The sequence below is a fragment of the Bombina bombina genome, chromosome 4 (genome assembly GCF_027579735.1).
Source record: "Bombina bombina isolate aBomBom1 chromosome 4, aBomBom1.pri, whole genome shotgun sequence".
Taxonomy (NCBI): Eukaryota; Metazoa; Chordata; class Amphibia; order Anura; family Bombinatoridae; genus Bombina; species Bombina bombina.
Genome location: NC_069502.1, coordinates 689409812 through 689428540, shown reverse-complemented (window position 1 = coordinate 689428540; position 18729 = coordinate 689409812). Strand labels below are relative to the sequence as shown.

Here is an 18729-nt window from a genome sequence, read left to right as displayed (position 1 = left end):
TTAGTTTTTTTTTAATCATGTAATTTAGCATTTTTAATTGGTATTTTTTTTTAAATTTTATTAGAATAGTTATGTTAGGTTAAATTGTCTTATTTATTTTTTTATTTCACAGGTAAATTTTTATTTATTTTAAGATAGTTATAGTGTAACTTTTAATTTAAAGTTAGGGGGGTGTTAGGTTTAGGGGTTAATAGTTTAATTTAGTGTTTTGGGATGTGGGGGATGGCGGTTTAGGGGTTAATAGGTTTAGTTTATTAGTTACGATGTGGGGGGCTGGAAGTTTAGGGGTCAATACTTTATTATAGTGTTGGTGACGTGGGGGGGGCGGCATTTTGAGGGTTACTAGATTTATTTAGTGTTGGTGATGGGGGGTCGGCGGTTTAGGGGTTAATAGTTTTATTTTAGTGTCGGCGATGTGGGTGGGCGGCAGATTAGGGGTTAAAAAATTAATATAGTTTTTGCGATGCGGAAGGGTGGCGGTTTAGGGGTTAATAGGTAGTTTATGGGTGTTAGTGTACTTTGTAACATTTTAGTTATAAGTTTTGTGAAACAATTTTGTTTCGCAAAATCCATAACTACTGGTCTCAGATCGCAGAATGACTTGTGCCGGTATAAGCTGTAATGCAAGCATTTTAGCTGGACCGCACAACCTGTAATACGGCGCTATGGAAAATCCCGCAGTCAAACGTCATTTTTTGAGTGCGGAATGGAGGGTTGCGTTAAGGCTAAAATGCTTCCGGTATAGCCGAACCTCAGCGACTTGTAATATGCGTTACCGGCCATTCCACACGCAATGGCCAATATTTCAGCTGTATAGCCGTACCGCACCATAACGCAAAACTTGTTATTTAGCCGAATGTTATCTATATGATACACATGGACTAGCACTGTCTGGCTGTTTTGCAAAATTTAAATACTAGACGTTATAAAGTAAATTAATTTTACAATGTTGGTTATGCAAAGCTAGGGAATGTGTAATAAAGAAGTTATCTATTTTATAAGTTGACTGCCCCTTTAAATACTCTTTTTATCTTGGTATAACATTTCCATTTAAACATGCATAGCTTATTCCTTTATCCTACAGTGCGCTATAAAAGTAAACATTGTTGAGTATTTTTTTATACCATTATTTATGAATTAATTCAGCCTTGGAACCCTTATAGTCCTAGAGTCACACTATTTTTTGTTTGTTTCCCAGCACATATAAACAGTTATATTTACACTATACTGTAGTATATTTAAGGGACACTGAACCCAACTTTTTTCTTTCATGATTCAGATAGAGCATGAAATTTTAAGCAACTTTCTAATTTACTCCTATTATCAAATTTTCTTCATTCTCTTGGTATCTTTATTTGAAATGCAAGAATGTAAGTTTAGATGCCAGCCCATTTTTGGTGAACAATCTTCTTGCTGATTGGTGGATAAATTCATCCACCAATAAAAAAAGTGCTGTCCAGAGGTCTGAACCAAAAAAGAAGCTTAGATGCCTTCTTTGTCAAATAAAGATAGCAAGTGAATGAAGAAAAATTAATAATAGGAGTAAATTAGAAAGTTGCTTAAAATTGCATGCTCTATCTGAATCATGAAAGAAAAAATTTGGGTTCAGTGTCCCTTTAAGTGTGCGATTGCATTATGTCTAATACCTGGGAACCGCAATAAAACAAAATATGCCTGTACTTATTTTTGCCCCCAGAAAACCAATATCCTCTTTTTTATCCCACAAAGCCCTTGGCTTCCTTCTATACTCCTATCTACCCTTTAATCTATCCCCCACACACAGTAGATTTTGCTGTAGGCCCAGAAGAAGTGTCATAAGTACCATGCACCCTTTTAAGTGCATTAGGGACACATTTCGGGGAAACCTAATACACTTGCTTAGTATAAAGTATCCTTTTGTTTGTTCATCTACATAAAAACACATTTTAGAAAACTTACGTAATGTGAACATTATTTATTTCTTCTACAAGATACGACGAGTCCACGGATTCATCCTTACTTGTGGGATATTATCCTCCTGCTAACAGGAAGTGGCAAAGAGCACCACAGCAGAGCTGTCTATATAGCTCCTCTTACAGTTTGAGAATATGTAATATTTTACTATTTTTAAATAATTGTTGACTAAAAAAGCATTAAATATATTTATGCTAGCAGCTAGTAACCTTGTCTTTATTGTTGTTTTTTTAGCTGATATGGGTTTTGCCAGGCTCTTTAATTCTCCACTAAAACCACTAGCGGATTTGGATCCAGTTGTGGTCACATTTTGGTACAGAGCTCCAGAATTGTTACTTGGTGCCCGACATTATACAAAGGCCATAGGTAAGTGGCTTACTCATCTAGTGTGTAAATATTAAAACAAATAGTTGATAACATTGCAGTTCTTCACCCAAGGGCATGCAGATGTTTAAAAAGAAAGGCTATTGGCATTGGCTCCAAAGCATCCTACCTCATGAGTTCATCCACCTTTGTAAGCAACATGAGAATAGTTAGAAACCATTCATAATTTTGGAAACAAATTTAAAAAAAAGTATCATAAGCAGCACATTGGGTTTATTATATTATTAAACATATGATACATGAGAGTTAATGGCCATAAATAATTTTGTAAGTTATAAAAAAATATTATTGTACCTTTGTAAACTGGATTTCCTTTTTCACCTTTTAGAACAAGTTTTTTAGTAAGATTTTATTTATAAAATAAATTCCATTATTTTCAGTACAGTTGGCTAAGCCAGGAATAGGGAAATTAAGGTGTTTATTTAAATATTTATAAAATATGTGCATTGTACAGCTTGTTGTGCTGATGTGGAAAAATAGTTCTGAAATCTAACTGGGTATAGCATGTAAACAACTCCTTGACATTAAATATAATAATTTTTAGTTTTCTGTGCTGCTATTCACCATCCTGCTGCAATAATATACATTACATTCTAGAGGGCAACAGGGTCCTGGACTTCCTGTCTGTGTTCAGACCTATAAATGTATAGAAACAGCACTGGCAAGTGTATGATATGTACTCACATCTAGATCAGGACTCAACATATACTGGGCCAACACAGTTGGAACCTGAGTCCTGTAGATTGTTCCCTACTGCTAGGCAAAATGGAGGTTAAGACCTTGGCTTGGGATCCCTCTGTTCCCTATCTTTTGATTTAGAGCACTGCCTCTACTGAGATTAGTCTGTGTGCCATCTGTGTGACAAGAACATTTGGATAAATTCAGCACATACAAATTTTTTTTAGGTTTCAAATATTATAGATACTGTAGATCTAGCAGTGCAGTGCATTTAAAGAATAGAACACCCAAGAACGCTTAAATATACTTCCAAATACTCTTATTGATAATATGGCAGAACTTCACAATTCAGTAGTCCTACTTCATGGAAAGAGTTATTACTTTTCTGTTCTAGAAAAACTATGGGCCTGCAGTCTTAATTTGAAATGTATTTTAATTATGATTATTTGGACCCCATGTACAGAAGGGTCATTTGGTTTGCTTCTCCAGAAACTAATTGTCACAATCCGGTGTTTAAACTTCAGGAGACGGACCCTCGGGGCAAAGACCATTGACCTGGGAATCAGGGATAGTTGAGATGCTGTCTTTCATAACTACAGATAGATACTGCAGGGTTTAAGAATTGGAAATGGAATATCTATGCAAATATTAATATATTCAGACTCCATAGAAAACAAGTAGTAATGAGTATCAGAGTATATGACCACAGACTTGATAAACACAGTGATAGATCCTAGGTAACTAAAATATGTTGCAGGGTTTAGAGTATCCAATACAGTATTAGTATATGACTGGGCAATCATAGTAATAGTAATCTGGTAAGTGAGATATGTTGCAGAGTTCAGAGTATACACTAGGGCTCTAGCACATGACTAGATAATCACAGTAATATGTATCTGGTAAATGAGATATGTTGCAGGATTTAGGGTATACAATATAGCTGTGGCAGATGATTGGATAATCACTGTAACAGTTGGTAACTGAAATATATTGCAGGGTCAAGGTATACAATGCAGTTGTAGCAGAAGACTGGATAATCACAGTAATAGTTGTCTGGTAACTGAGTTATGTTGCAGGGTTAGGGTATATAATACAGTTGTAGCAAATGACTGGATAATCACCATATTGGTTCTTTTTAAAACTGATATATGTTGCAGAGTTCAGAGTATACAATGTTGTTGTGTCCAGGATAAATTCAACAGGAAAAAAAACAAAAAAGTTACAAATGGATACTTCCAGGCAGTAGAACACAGGCAGAGGACATCAGGCATGACAGGAATGACTTGAAATGCACAGGGAAAAGGCATAGGGGTAGATTTACCAAGCAGTGGATGCTTATGCTGTCGGCATTTAGCGATGCCGAGCAGATATGATAAATCAGCCCCATAGAGTGAACTGCAAATGAAGCTGGTGCATTGAACCATGGCATGAGGATTTCCTAAACAGAAATCAGGTGGGAGATAATTAGACAGGTTCCAGCAGAGCTTGACGCCCAAAGCAACTGAAGGGAAAACCAGAAACATCCTTAACCCCTTAATGACCAGCAATGTACCCTGTACATCACTGGTCTTTCTAAGGGGATTGTTTTCTCAATAGTGCAGTCTCGCCACCAGTGGTGACACCACACTATTTTAGGAAGCCAGCAGGAGGGAGGTTCTAATAGCACGTTCTAGCAGAAAATCTCTTAACGACCAGCGAACACCCAAATGTATGAATAAAGTTGTGTCAAATCTGTCATGAAGATCAGTGAAAGATTGGCACGAATATGGCAAAATTACTGTTTGATATAGTGAATTACAAAGTGAACGTCCCACCTGTTAGGTGTTAAAAACGTTACTGTCACTAAAAAAAAAAAAAAGACTACAGCAAGGTAAAAGAAGAAGTTTTACCTTACATTTTTTGTAGCCACTTTATTTTCATCTGGAGTGTTCTAGTTCTATCAAAATGGTTTCAGTTGTTTCCGAAACCACAATATCATGTAAAATAATAACAATAATCTTATAAAAGTAGGCCTTGATCACTTGCCATTCTTCCAGTGTTGTGGGGTGCAGACTTAACCTGAAAATATGGTAAAAGGTGCGTCAATCACAGTCTTATTCCAATCCCAACACTTGACGCTGACTGGAAAGACACAGTAGCAAAAAAATGTACTGCTGCTAGAAATTGCAGGAGTCTGGGAATGGCTCATGAGTGTGACTGCATTGGCTCCAGAGATTCACTTATCTCATTGTAGAGGGCCATTATACACTTCCTGTCCAGTCACAATTTCTTTGGATGATTTCTAGGCCCAAAAGGGCTTTCAATCCATTTCTTGGAAGAAAGAATCTCTGAGCTCTCCTTCTTCTCTCTGGAACAACAGGTTCCTGTTCTGCTGCGTCTCTGAAAAAGACAAAACATAAAAAGATGCAGCAGGCTCTCCATGGCTGACTGTACTAAACAATCAGAAAAGTAAGTTATGTTGTTGCTTGCTCAACTGCGTGCTGGTTTTAACTGCTCCATGTTAATCCCTCTATTGAAATTCACATGTCTGTCTTGGACCTCCTATTCATTTCTATTTTGTCCACAACCAAAAAGGTAGTGTATGTTAAACCCCAACCTTAATACAGAAGTACATACAAATGGATTGATTTTTTTTTAATATGAGTTTGCTAGCATATCTATCCATATAAAAAAGAGAGTGAGTGATGAGACATGGATATTTCAGTTTGCAGATTATGAGATTTTTCTTTCCTTTTTAATAGGGTTGATGACTGTAATTTAAGATTATGATTCATGTATTGATATCTTTGTCACTACCGGTTGTCATTCATCATGTCTGTATTAGAATCCAACCACCACATACATATGTAGCGTAAGCCATGTAGTGACAGCTCACTGAAAGTAAAAGCCAAGTATGAAAAAGTGAAAGTATAGTACTTCTATGAAAGCTGTTATAGCAAAATAGAAAAAAATATTTTACAAATCCCAAAAGTGCCTTCTATCTTTAGCATTTTCAGTAAATCAGAAGACAACCCAGGCTGGACCCAGATCACAGAGAAGAAGTGGTCTGTAAGGTTACATATTTCTTCTGGTTGGAAGATGCTACAATACATTTAAGAGAAGCTTCTATCAGATTTATTTTAGGGACTTTTGAGAGTTAGCATTTTTTTCTACTAGTAACACTCAAACAGTTTGCTGACCCAGGCTGCAGTCATTATAAAAAAAAAAATCTTTTCCTCAGTTTTTGGTTGTGGCTTTTGTACAGGTCAACTGATATCTAGATCTCTGTCTCCAAGATGATTCAACCTCTCCAAATTGATAAACAGTTTGAGTTTATTTGATTTATTTTCCCAATAATACTTTCTGATTTTATTTTTTTAAAGTTATTTAACAATTGGCTAATTTCTTGCACTATTTTGTTATTCTTTTTAACTTCTAGGATTCGTGTTTACTGTTACTCGCTGTACAATATTAAAGGGACAGTAAACCTCAAAAATAATATTATATAATTCTGCACATAGTGCAGAATTATATAACATTATATTAGCCTTATCTTTATAAAACCTAATATTCCCTTTGATTTTTTTTTAAATATGTCAGTTTTTCAGACCCGCTCTCTGTGCTCCTCTGAGCGGGTCTGTTTTTATCACACAGCGCATCGGGCCAGCTGTATAGTCACAGCCCGGCCCGAGCGCGACATTATACTCAGTGATTATACTCAGTGCAGCTCGCTCCCGCTGTCAGACAGAGCAGGGGCGAGCTGCCCTGAAAAACAGTAATTTTGAAAAAAAAATCAAAGGGAATATTATGTTTTATAAAGATAAGGCTAATATAATGTTATATAATTCTGCACTATGTGCAGAATTATATAACATTATTTTTGAGGTTTACTGACACTTTAAATGTGTCTTTGTCTGAATCAATGGAATTGGCAGTATATCTAAATACCATATGAGTAGCATGTTTTTTATGAAGATTGTTTTTTTGGTTTTAGATGTTATTGCCTCATTACAACAAGGAAGCATACAGGTGTTTCCTTTGGGAGCATGGTTCTTTATTTGTACATTCAAGGCATATTGTGGTTTTCGTTTCATTAATAAAAAAAACAGAAAAAGAAACAATTGAGAAAAGAAAATGCCAAACTATTTTCTACTTTGTCTCTGCCATTAAAGGAACAAACAGGGCTATCATTTAAAGCAGGGGCCTGAAAGTACCGGGCCTGGGGCCATATGCGGCCCTCAAGATAGTTAAATCTGTCCCTCTCTTGTTTATTAAGGGCTAGATTATGAGTGGAGCCAGAGGCATAACTAGAAACCACAGGGCCCAGGTGCAAGAATCTAAGAAGTAGTCTGTGACATAGTCCAGCCCCCCGTACTGTATATAGTGGTCCTGTATAGTGACACTGTTTACACCCTCCCCCCATGCTGTAGTAACAAGGTCTGTAATTTGCTGGTTCCACAAACATACACACACACATGCATAAATACACACACAGTCACATACACACACACACACACACACACATAAACACCAATGGGTAAAACAGAAACACTAACCCCTGTAGTCAGAGACACTAGTGAGGCATCATGTCACACTCACATGATATTAGTGCAGGCAGTGGCAGGTCAACGTTTTTTATTGCGACCTCTGCACCCCCTGTAGTTTCGTCCCTGAGTGGAGCGCTATCGTTAGTGCAAGGAGTGTAAATGCAATCACGATTTTCTTTACTCTCAAATCCATATTACAAGTGGCACACTGTTAAAATGACCGCAAATTTGTTTTCTATGGGTAGCGTTGAGCGGTAATATTTGCTTGTATTGAAAGTAAATGCAATAGCGCAAATGCAATCACATTTACCACTCAAACTTTTTACGTGACTTGAAAGGTTGCATAAAGAGTTTCTCCGGAGGAAACAGTTGCACTAAACTAAAAAGAATGAAAACTTTTTCTATTGGCTTTATTTGAATTTGAATATGCAAATCAGCCAAATAGTGATGCAAGGGTACCCCTATATTAAAGGGGTACCTCGCATTCAAAATTCAGCAAGCAACTGGTGACCGCATGAAGAGGACGTCCGCTGCTGGAATGAAGATAAGAAGATGAACCACTGCCGGGATGGAGAAGGACCACTGCCAGGATAAAGCGCCGCCCTCATATTTGGTGAGTACTATCTTGGGGTTTAGTGTTAGTTTGTTGTTTTTTGGGGGGGGTTAGATTAGGGATTTTCTTTCCTCCGGGTAGCAAAAAAAAAGGCCCAGCCAGTTTTTTTTTTTGTTTTTTTTTTTGGCGTGTGGTGGCGGTTGGGGTGCTAATGTTAGAAGTTTGTAGTTTTGTTTTAAGAAAAAGAGCTTGTTCAGCTGGTTCACTTAAAGGGAATGCCCTACAAAAGTCCCTTTTAAAAGTCTATTTCTAGTTTAGTGTTAGAATAGTTGTTTTATTTTAGGGGGTTTAAAATAGGCATAACTCTCTTTTGGGTCAACGTAGGGGGTGTTAGGGTAGGGAGTTTCAATTTTAGTGGATTAATTTGCATTGGGAGAGCTAGCAGTTTAGGGATTAATAGTGTAGTGGGAACTTTGCAATGTGAGGATCTTACAGTTTAGGGGTTAATAGTGTAGAAGCTTAATTTGGGGGGGGGGTCTGGCAGTTTAGGGGTTGTTAATAGTGTAGTGGGATACTTTGTGATGTGGGGGAATGGCGGTTTATGGGTTAATAGTGTAGTGGGAACTATGTGGCAGTTAAGGGGTTATTCGAGTAGGGCTCTTATGACAATTTTGCGGGTCGGGTTAGTGCTGAAGCAATACATTTTTACTTTGAACTCGTAATGCCAGTGCAACCTGACCCTCACAATCAGTTTCCTTCTAGCGCAGTTAGCACTGTAGCAAAAGCACTAATTAGTGCTCCAAAGTAAATTATTAATTTGCCCCAATCAATTGTTTTAGGGTTCTAAGAGGTGTAACAAGTTGATGTTCTATATAGGCACTCACAAGATAATATAAAGACAGGCATTGTACAGTGTAGACTCCCATGGTGCACTGCTTGTATAAATGTCACTTTTATTCAGTTTCAGAGTGATCACTTCACTTTGCACTCACAAGATAAATAAATATAGTATATATTGTTTATGTCTGTTGTATACTACAGCTCCTACCATGCACTACTACTTGGGTAACAGTCACTTCCAGAGCACACAATGTTCGAGGAGCCCCCATGGTAGAAAAACACTTGGCCAGTGGCCCACAGATACAATGAGCTTGATACCCCTGATTTAAAGGGATATGAAAACCAAAAATGTTTCTTTTGTAATTCACACAGAGCATACAATTTTAAAAACGTTTTCATTTTACCTCAATTATCAAATTTGCTTTGTTCCCATGGTATTTTTTGTTGAAGAGAAGGGATACGCTTGTTTAGGGGTGCTACCTTCTGGGAGGAATGGAATATCAGATTTGAAGTGTCCTCCATTCTCCCAGAACGTAGCACCCCCAAACAAGTGGTATTCCTAAATGCCTCATCAACTTGCCGACAACATACTAAAAGACTGACTTGATCCATTGCACCCTACTCGTTCGGCACCCCTTTTAAGAAGCAGCAGTCAGTGGCTCAATTCCAGTCCGGCACTGATTGGCCGCAAATCTGCAGGGGGCGGCTGCTGGTGCAATGCTGAATACGGAGAGCGTATTGCTCTCCGCATTCAGCGAGGTCTGTCGGACCTAATCCGCACTGTCAGATCAGGTCCGACAGACCATTGTTAAGTAGGCCCCATTGACACAAGATCAATATGTTCAAAGGAGCAAAGAGCAGGTTGCAAGGAGGGTAGCAGCCATCTTTTTCTTGCCAATTATAAGCTGCAGAGACAACATCGCCTGAGCTAGTTAGTGTAGCTGAAAATAAACTTAGGTCTTCACAGCAATACTTAGAAACTAATTTTAATTTCAGTGAACGCAGTGTTTGCACCGTGTAGGTACACTTCAAAAAGGACCCTCCCAGCAATAAATTACTGACAGCGGTGATGTTGATCATGTGGGCGGTGAAGTCATGCCCCCATTGACTTCTAAGGGAGAGATATTGCCACTCGCCGGCATTACTTGGACACAGCCCTTTTTTTAGAATATTGTGATGGACCATCGGGCTGCAATGCCGACAAGGTAAACAAAGCAGTTTCCTGATGGTCTATCAATATCGGGCCTGATTCACAAAATAAAATTTTTAAAAAACCTTAAAGTATCAATGCACAAAAAATAAATAATAAATGTGTTGAGTAGTATAACGCAAACAACAGAGGTGATAAAGATTAAAATTAGCTAGATTCGATACATCATTGTTGCAAGAATAAGATCAAGAATAACTGATATGCCAAGTAATTTGCCTATATTACTAATGGCTACAAAAAGTCTGTGTGTGTGTTTGTGTGTGTATGTATATATGTATGTATGTATATATATATATATATATATATATATATATATATATATATATATATATATATATATATATAAAAGGATAAGTCCCTTGAAGATCCGGATCTAGTGTTAATCCACAATGATCATCAAATAATTGCAGGCACTCAGAGTATAAATTCAACACCTTTACTCTGTACAACAAATCATTTACGTTTCAGCATCTCACAGAGACCTTTGTCACATGTATAAACAAAACATTGATAAAACATACCCCTAGTGTGGTGCCTTATATATCCCCAATATTTTACCTGAAACGCTGCAAAAAAACGCAAAAATCATGCTAATTCGGGGCAGCTGTGTCATATCAGTCGCATATACGTCATCAGAAGCCGCCCAGTGTCATGACAGCACCACAACACAATGCTCAAATTCACTGCGCACACTCAATCGCGCTTCCGAGCAGTTATGAAGCAGCAGTCTTAAGATCGCTGCTCCTTAAAGGGACATGAAACACATTTTTTTTCTTTTATGATATAGAAAGAGCATACAATTTTAAACAACTTTCTAATTTACTTATATTATCTAATTTGTTTTATTCTCTTGATATTCTTTGCTGAAAAGCATATCTAGATAGGCTCAGTAGCTGCTGATTGGTTGCTGCACTTAGAAGCCTCATGTGATTGGCTCACCCATGTGCATTGCTTTTTATTCAACTATGGATATCTAAAAAGTGAAGCAAAATAAATAATAGAAGTAAATTGGATTGTTGTTTAACTTTGTATTCTCTTTCTGAATCATGAAAGAAAAATGTTGGGTTTAGTGTCCCTTTAACTGGTCCGCTGCCTCTGAGGCTGCGGATATCAATGCGCCCGATCCTTTACGATCAGGATGATTGATACCCCCTGCTAGCGGCCAATTGGCCACAAATCTGCAGGGGGCGGCATTGCACAAGCAGTTCACCAGAACAGCTTGTGCAATTTTAAATGCTGGCAGCGTATGCTGTCGGCATTCAGCGATGTCTGGCAGACATTATATGCTACAGCGTATCATGTCTGCCAGACATTGGTAAATCGGCCCCATAGTCTTAATCTTATAGTCTTGGTATAGGTCTCATCTTAATTTATCCCTATTGGGTTCTTTTGATTCTCTTTTGAAAATCCACTGGGCTTCTCTGTCCAGTAACTTCCAAGATCAATCACCTCCTCTTTTTTTTGGCTGGTATAGAATCAATGGCTTGATATTTGTAAGCATTTTTTCTTACTGGATGTCAGCTAAAATGTCTACCAACTGGTGTTTTTTTTTGGGGGGGGGACTTTGTCTATTGAAGTTAAATACTCTTGTATTCTGTCTTTCACATTTCCATTTGTACACCCTGTATACTGTTTTCCACATGTGTCTCACGAGATATGGTGTACAACGTATTTGGAACAGCAATCCACTCTGAAATTTATTTGATAGGTTTTTCCTATAACGGATGATCTAAACTCATTTCCTACTAAGCAGTCCCTACTTTCTACTTTGATTTGTAGACATATTTGATAATTCTACTGCCAAAAGTTGGTGCTTTTCTTGACACAAAATTAATACCTTCGTAAAGGATCTCTATTAGTCCTGCGTCAAGTTTTAAGATACCAAGATTTTGCAGAATTTTTTTTCGTATCTCACCATATTGATTGCTATATATAGTTATATGTTTTATACCACTGTTCTTCATATTTTCTGGAGGACATAAATCTTTTTGATCTTAATTTTATTTGGCTTAACTATTTCTGTCTGTCCAGTTGTCTTAACTCAATAAGACTTCAGTTAATTGTGACTGTATCCTGCAGCATAGGAGCCTAAACTGTATTTACTTTTGTGTTCTAGTACACAGAAAAAGAAAACAAAGGCTCAGGCAAAGATGGTTGTGACTTACTGGCGGAGAAAACTGTCTTTTTAATAATTTTAGAATGGATTTCGATTCATTCTGGATTTTAGAATTTTGGATTTAGGGATTTGTTCCTGTATTAAAATATAAAAAAAATAGAATAATGGAGATTTTATGGCAAGACAGGAAGCTTCATATTTTATGCATAATCTTTACTGACTTCCAAAACAGCAGCAAAGAACAATAACATAGAAACAAAAACAACCAATCAGCAACAAGCAGATAATATAATCCCACAGCAACAGTAAATATCTTCCTCTTTTCTTTGCTGCCTTCCAGTCAGCAGGTGATGTTTTTTCTTCCCTTGTTTTAATTTGTATATATTTATATTTTATATATGTTCCATATATTTATTTTAGTCTAATTACATATATTTTCCTTAGTTAGGGAAGTCTTTATTTTCACAATAATTTTTGCTTTTATTTATTTATTTATTTATTTATTCCTCATAACATTTCTTACAAATCGTTGTAATTTCTTTTAAAATTGTACTTGAACCTTTTAATTCAAACTTTTATTTTAATAATTGATGATTCAGTGCGTGCAACGGTAGCAGTCGTTTCTTGAGCGCTACCGTCGCACGAAGAACTTGGGACCTCCTTTCCTGTTAGCCTCTTCTTACCTTACAATTTTTCCCCTGTAAGTCATTCTCCCGCCATCGTTAGTAGGCCTCGCCTCAGCTAGTTACGTATCTCTTGCTGACGATTGCGGTTGGCCTCACAGCCTAGTTTTTGTCTCTCCCTCTGCAGACGTGCATCAGGCTATGGTATTGTGACAACTCTATTGGGATTCGGGCAGTCCCTCTGATGGAGATTCCCCTTTAGCCCATCAAGCTCATCCTCAAGGCCCCTCTGAGAGGACTTTTACAGATGAAGATGCGGATGGGATCTTTTGGAATCCCATTTTTAATCCCAAACCTATCAGACAACCTCGCTCTTCCCGAGTGGTCTCTCCCTCCTCATCTGTCTAGGTTCCTTCAGAGATGTCTTCGCCAACCTCTAGATCGAGAGGACAGGGCTCTCCTCGGAGCAGAATGTCGTAGACCTTCGCTCCCAGGCAGAGAATCTTCCACCCCCAAGTTTGACCCTAAGCTGGTTACCTTTTTGACTAGGAAAGGTAAGGATCCGAGGAAAGGGCTTGATTCTTGGCTCAGATTCTTCTTCTTGTCGATGATGCCCATCTTTCTGGTTCCTCTTTGGATCCTTCCATGGTCAGAGATTGGGCTTTTAGAGCTTTTGTTTTTACTGGGTAACGCCAATGCGGCTATCTTCAGTGAAAGACACAGAGCTGCATTACTTCGCATTGACCCAAAATTGGCTGTTCTAGCAACGGAAGAGGCAGACTCTCAAGCCAAAGGCCTATTATTTGGAGACCCCTTTCTCACTATTATGAGACATTATGTTTCAACTTTCACATAAATTGACAAAATTCAAGCTTCCCTCAGAAAGGTTTTCCAACCCAGACGGGTTTTTGCCAGGGCCGGCAGATACAGAGGTCATCTGCCCAGCTGCCAAAATTTTGTCCAACGCCAGTTCGTGGACCTCAATCAACCTCAGTACCCACCAGGATACTACTAACCTCAATATCCACCAGTATATCACAAGCCATGTTCCTGTTCAGAGCCAGACCTGCGGGACCCAAACGATCGGCCTCACAAATTCCTCCGGTCCTTCCTAACGTCAACCAAGGTGAATTCCCATCCTTCTTCCCACTTGTTTGCAGGGAGACTCTCCCTTTTTTTCCAAAATTGGTTGTCTCTGTCTGCAGATCCCTGGGTTCTCCAAACCGTTCAGGGTTTTGTCATAGAATTAATTTGCCCTCCCTTCCAGTCTCTACTCCCCAATCCCTTACATCTCTCTGTGGAAGGACAGAACCTTATCAAAGAAGACGTCTTATCCCTCCCCTCAGAAGGAGCTATAGAACTTGTTTCACAGAATTCTCCTCCAGGTTTCCTGAGCAATCTCTTCCTGGTCTCAAAAAAGTCAGGAGGTTTTCGTCCTGTCATCAACTTGAGGGACCTCAACTTTTTTGTAGTTTAACGCCACTTCAAAAGGGAGGGCATCCATATGTTGAGAGACCACCTCCGTCTGAACGATTGGATGGTCCGTTTGGACTTGAAGGACGCTTATTTAACTGTGCCAGTGGCCCCTCTCTGTCGGAAGTATCTTCAGTTCAGATGGACAGACCACCTTTGGCAGTTTACCTGTCTCCCTCTCGGACTCAGCTCAGCCCCTTGGTGCTTTACGAAGCTTCTCAAACCAGTATTAGCCTGCCTCAGAGCTCGAGGATTTCGTCTAGTAGTGTACTTGGACGATATTCTTCTGATGGCACAAGACAAAGACCTGTTGCTCTCTCAGCTTCAAGAAATGTCCTCTCTCTTCTCCTCCCTGGGTTTTGTACTCAACGAGGAGAAGTCGAGCCTTTCCCCTCTACAACTTGTAGAGTTTCTGGGATTCTCCATAGACGCTACCCGCTCTGAGAGCCGCTTCAATCTCCATCCGCCAATTGATGAGGATCATTGGTCTCCTTTCCTCTTCAATCCAGGCCATATTTCCAGCTTCCCTTAACTACCGCTCCATGCAGCGGTTGAAGATTCAATATTTTCGAGAGTTCCGTTCCTACCAACAACAGATTTTTCTGACAAATGAAGTTCGATCGGAGATGTCTTGGTAGCTGAAGCACATGGAGGCTTGGAATGGGAGAGCAATTTTCGGATCTTCCCCGAATTTCATTCTCTCTTCCGATGCAAGCCTTTTAAGCTGGGGTGCCTCTTGTGGTACATCCTCTACTGGCGGCCCTTGGACAGTGAAGGAATCCAACCTTCACATAAATTGCTTGGAATTATTAGCTGGCTCCTTTGCCGTTCACAGTTTTTAAAAAAATATGACCGATTGTTGCATTCTGTTACGTATGGACAATTTTTCAGCTGTCCATTATATCAACCGACTAGGTGGAACTCGCTTGAAAGCTTTGTCAGACTTAACGTCCCATTTTTATCGGGTTTGTTTGGAATGCAGGATTTCTGTCTGCGCCCAATTTATACCGGACTGGTTTTCTCGTCACTGGAAGGATTCCAGCGACTGGATTCTGAACCGTCAAGTTTTTCTAGAGATCAATTGCATCTTTGGACCCCTTTCAGCAGATCTTTTTGCATCTTGGACCAACCACCAGTTACCGAGATTTTTCAACTGGCACCCAGACAGCGAAGGAGTGGACACTTTTCTGCAAGTAAGGCCTTCCCTCTGGGCTAACGCCTTCCCTCCTTTCGCTCTTCTAGCGAGAACTATTTTGAGTGCAGAACGATTTCAATATCTTCTGACATTGATCACTCCTTGGTGGCCAGCCCAACCTTGGTTTGCTCCCCTTCTGGAGATGTGTTCGGCCCCTCCTCGCCTTCTTCCTAACCTCCCCAATCTCCTTGTGAATGCCCAGGATTTCCTGCATCCTCTCTTGATCCAAGGCCACCTGAACCTTCTGGCTTGACAGATTTCAGGGGATCCTGGTCCTCCAAGGGCCTTTCGCGAGAGGCTTCCCTCCTCTTGCGTGAATCTTGGGCCCCAGGTACTAGGAAATCTTATTCAGCCTGGAAAGTCTGGGTTCATTGGTGCAAGGGACGGGATGTTGATCCCTTTTCTTCCTTTCCTCCCATGATTGTGAATTTTCTCACAGAACTTTTTTCGCAAGGTAAAGCTTATCAAACTATTAATCTTTCTCTTGTTAAGTGTATCCAGTCCACGGATCATCCATTACTTGTGGGATATTCTCCTTCTCAACAGGAAGTTGCAAGAGGATCACCCACAGCAGAGCTGCTATATAGCTCCTCCCCTAACTGTCATATCCAGTCATTCTCTTGCAAGCCTCAACCAAGATGGATGTCGTAAGAGGAGTGTGGTGTTTTATACTTAGTTTATTCTTCAATCAAAAGTTTGTTATTTTTAAATGGTGCCGGAGTGTACTGTTTATCTCAGGCAGTATTTAGAAGAAGAATCTGCCTGCGTTTTCTATGATCTTAGCAGAAGTAACTGAGATCCATGGCTGTTCTCACATATACTGAGGAGTGAGGTAACTTCAGAGAGGGAATGGCGTGCAGGTTTTCCTGCAATAAGGTATGTGCAGTTAATATTTTTCTAGGGATGGAATTTGCTAGAAAATGCTGATGATACCGAACTAATGTAAGTAAAGCCTTAAATGCAGTGATAGCGACTGGTATCAGGCTTATTAATAGAGATACATACTCTTATAAAAATGTAATATAAAACGTTTGCTGGCATGTTTAATCGTTTTTATATGTATTTGGTGATAAAACTTATTGGGGCCTAGTTTTTTTCCACATGGCTGGCTTGAATTTTGCCTAGTAACAGTTTCCTTAGGCTTTCCACTTTTGCAATATGAGTGGGAAGGGCCTATTTTAGTGCTTTTCTGTGCAGATAAAATTACTGACACAGACATCCAACTTCTTCCTGCATGATCCAGGACATCTCTGGAGGGCTCAAAAGGCTTTAAAGTCGTTTTTGAGGGAGGTAAAAAGCCACAGTAGAGCTGTGGCAGTTGTGACTGTTTGAAAAAAAAAAAAAAAAAAAAAAAAAAAAAAACGTTTTTGTCTTTTATTATTCAGTTTTGGGTATTAAGGGGTTAATCATCCATTTGCAAGTGGGTGCAATGCTCTGCTAACTTGTTACATACACTGTAAAAATTTCGTTAGTGTAACTGCCTTTTTTCACTGTTATTTCAAATTTTGACAAAATTTGTGTTTCTTAAAGGTGCAGTAACGTTTTTTATATTGCTTGTAAACTTGTTTAAAGTGTTTTCCAAGCTTGCTAGTCTCATTGCTAGTCTGTTTAAACATGTCTGACACAGAGGAAACTACTTGTTCATTATGTTTGAAAGCCATGGTGGAGCCCCATAGGAGAATGTGTACTAAATGTATTGATTTCACCTTAAACAGTAAAGATCAGTCTTTAACTATAAAAGAAATATCACCAGAAGATTCTGACGAGGGGGAAGTTATGCCGACTAACTCTCCTCACGTTTCAGGCCCTTCGCCTCCCGCTCAGGGGATGCACGCTAATATGGCGCCAATTACATCAGGGACGCCCATAGCGATTACCTTGCAGGACATGGCTGCAATCATGAATAATACCCTGTCAGAGGTATTATCCAGGTTGCCTGAATTAAGAGGCAAGCGCGATTGCTCTGGGGTTAGGAGAAATACAGAGCGCGCAGATGCTGTAAGGGCCATGTCTGATACTGCGTCACAATATGCAGATCATGAGGACGGAGCGCTTCAGTCTGTGGGTGACATCTCTGATTCGGAGAAACCTGATTCAGAGATTTCTAATTTTAAATTTAAGCTTGAGAACCCCCGTCTGTTGCTTGGGGAGGTATTAGCTGCTCTGAATGACTGTAACACAGTTGCAGTACCAGAGAAATTGTGTAGGCTGGATAAATACTATGCGGTACCGGTGTCTACTGATGTTTTTCCTATACCTAAAAGGCTTACAGAAATTATTAGCAAGGAGTGGGATAGACCGGGTGTGCCTTTTTCCCCACCTCCTATATTTAGAAAAATGTTTCCAATAGACGCCACTACACGGGACTTATGGCAGACGGTCCCTAAGGTGGAGGGAGCAGTTTCTACTTTAGCAAAGCGTACTACTATCCCGGTTGAGGACAGTTGTGCTTTTTCAGATCCAATGGATAAAAAATTGGAGGGTTACCTTAAGAAAATGTTTATTCAACAAGGTTTTATTTTACAGCCCCTTGCATGCATTGCGCCTGTCACGGCCGCGGCGGCATTCTGGTTTGAGGCCCTGGAAGAGGCCATCAATACAGCTCCATTGACTGAAATTATTGACAAGCTTAGAACACTTAAGCTAGCTAACTCATTTGTTTCTGATGCCATTGTTCATTTGACTAAACTAACGGCTAAGAATTCCGGATTCGCCATCCAAGCGCGTCGGGCGCTATGGCTTAAATCCTGGTCAGCTGACGTGACTTCGAAGTCTAAATTACTCAACATTCCTTTCAAGGGGCAGACCTTATTCGGGCCTGGTTTGAAGGAAATTATTGCTGACATTACTGGAGGTAAGGGTCACACCCTTCCTCAGGACAGGGCCAAAGCAAAGGCCAAACAGTCTAATTTTCGTGCCTTTCGAAATTTCAAGGCAGGTGCAGCATCAACTTCCTCCGCTTCAAAACAAGAGGGAACTTTTGCTCAATCTAAGCAGGCCTGGAAACCTAACCAGTCCTGGAACAAAGGCAAGCAGGCCAGAAAGCCTGCTGCTGCCTCTAAGACAGCATGAAGGAACGGCCCTCCTATCCGGCGACGGATCTAGTAGGGGGCAGACTTTCTCTCTTCGCCCAGGCGTGGGCAAGAGATGTTCAGGATCCCTGGACGTTGGAGATCAT

The 18729-nt window shown here is 39.6% G+C and overlaps 1 protein-coding gene across 2 annotated transcripts in view; it reads left to right on the top strand.

Annotated features, from left to right (window-relative positions):
- The window catches only part of CDK19 (cyclin dependent kinase 19), a 437090-nt gene that overhangs the window by 349801 nt on the left and 68560 nt on the right, over positions 1-18729 (top strand). For both annotated transcript variants that reach the window (XM_053710859.1, XM_053710858.1), the window contains exon 6: positions 2188-2319. In XM_053710859.1, the coding sequence (XP_053566834.1) occupies positions 2188-2319 (132 nt within the window). The remainder of the gene's footprint in view (positions 1-2187; positions 2320-18729) is intronic.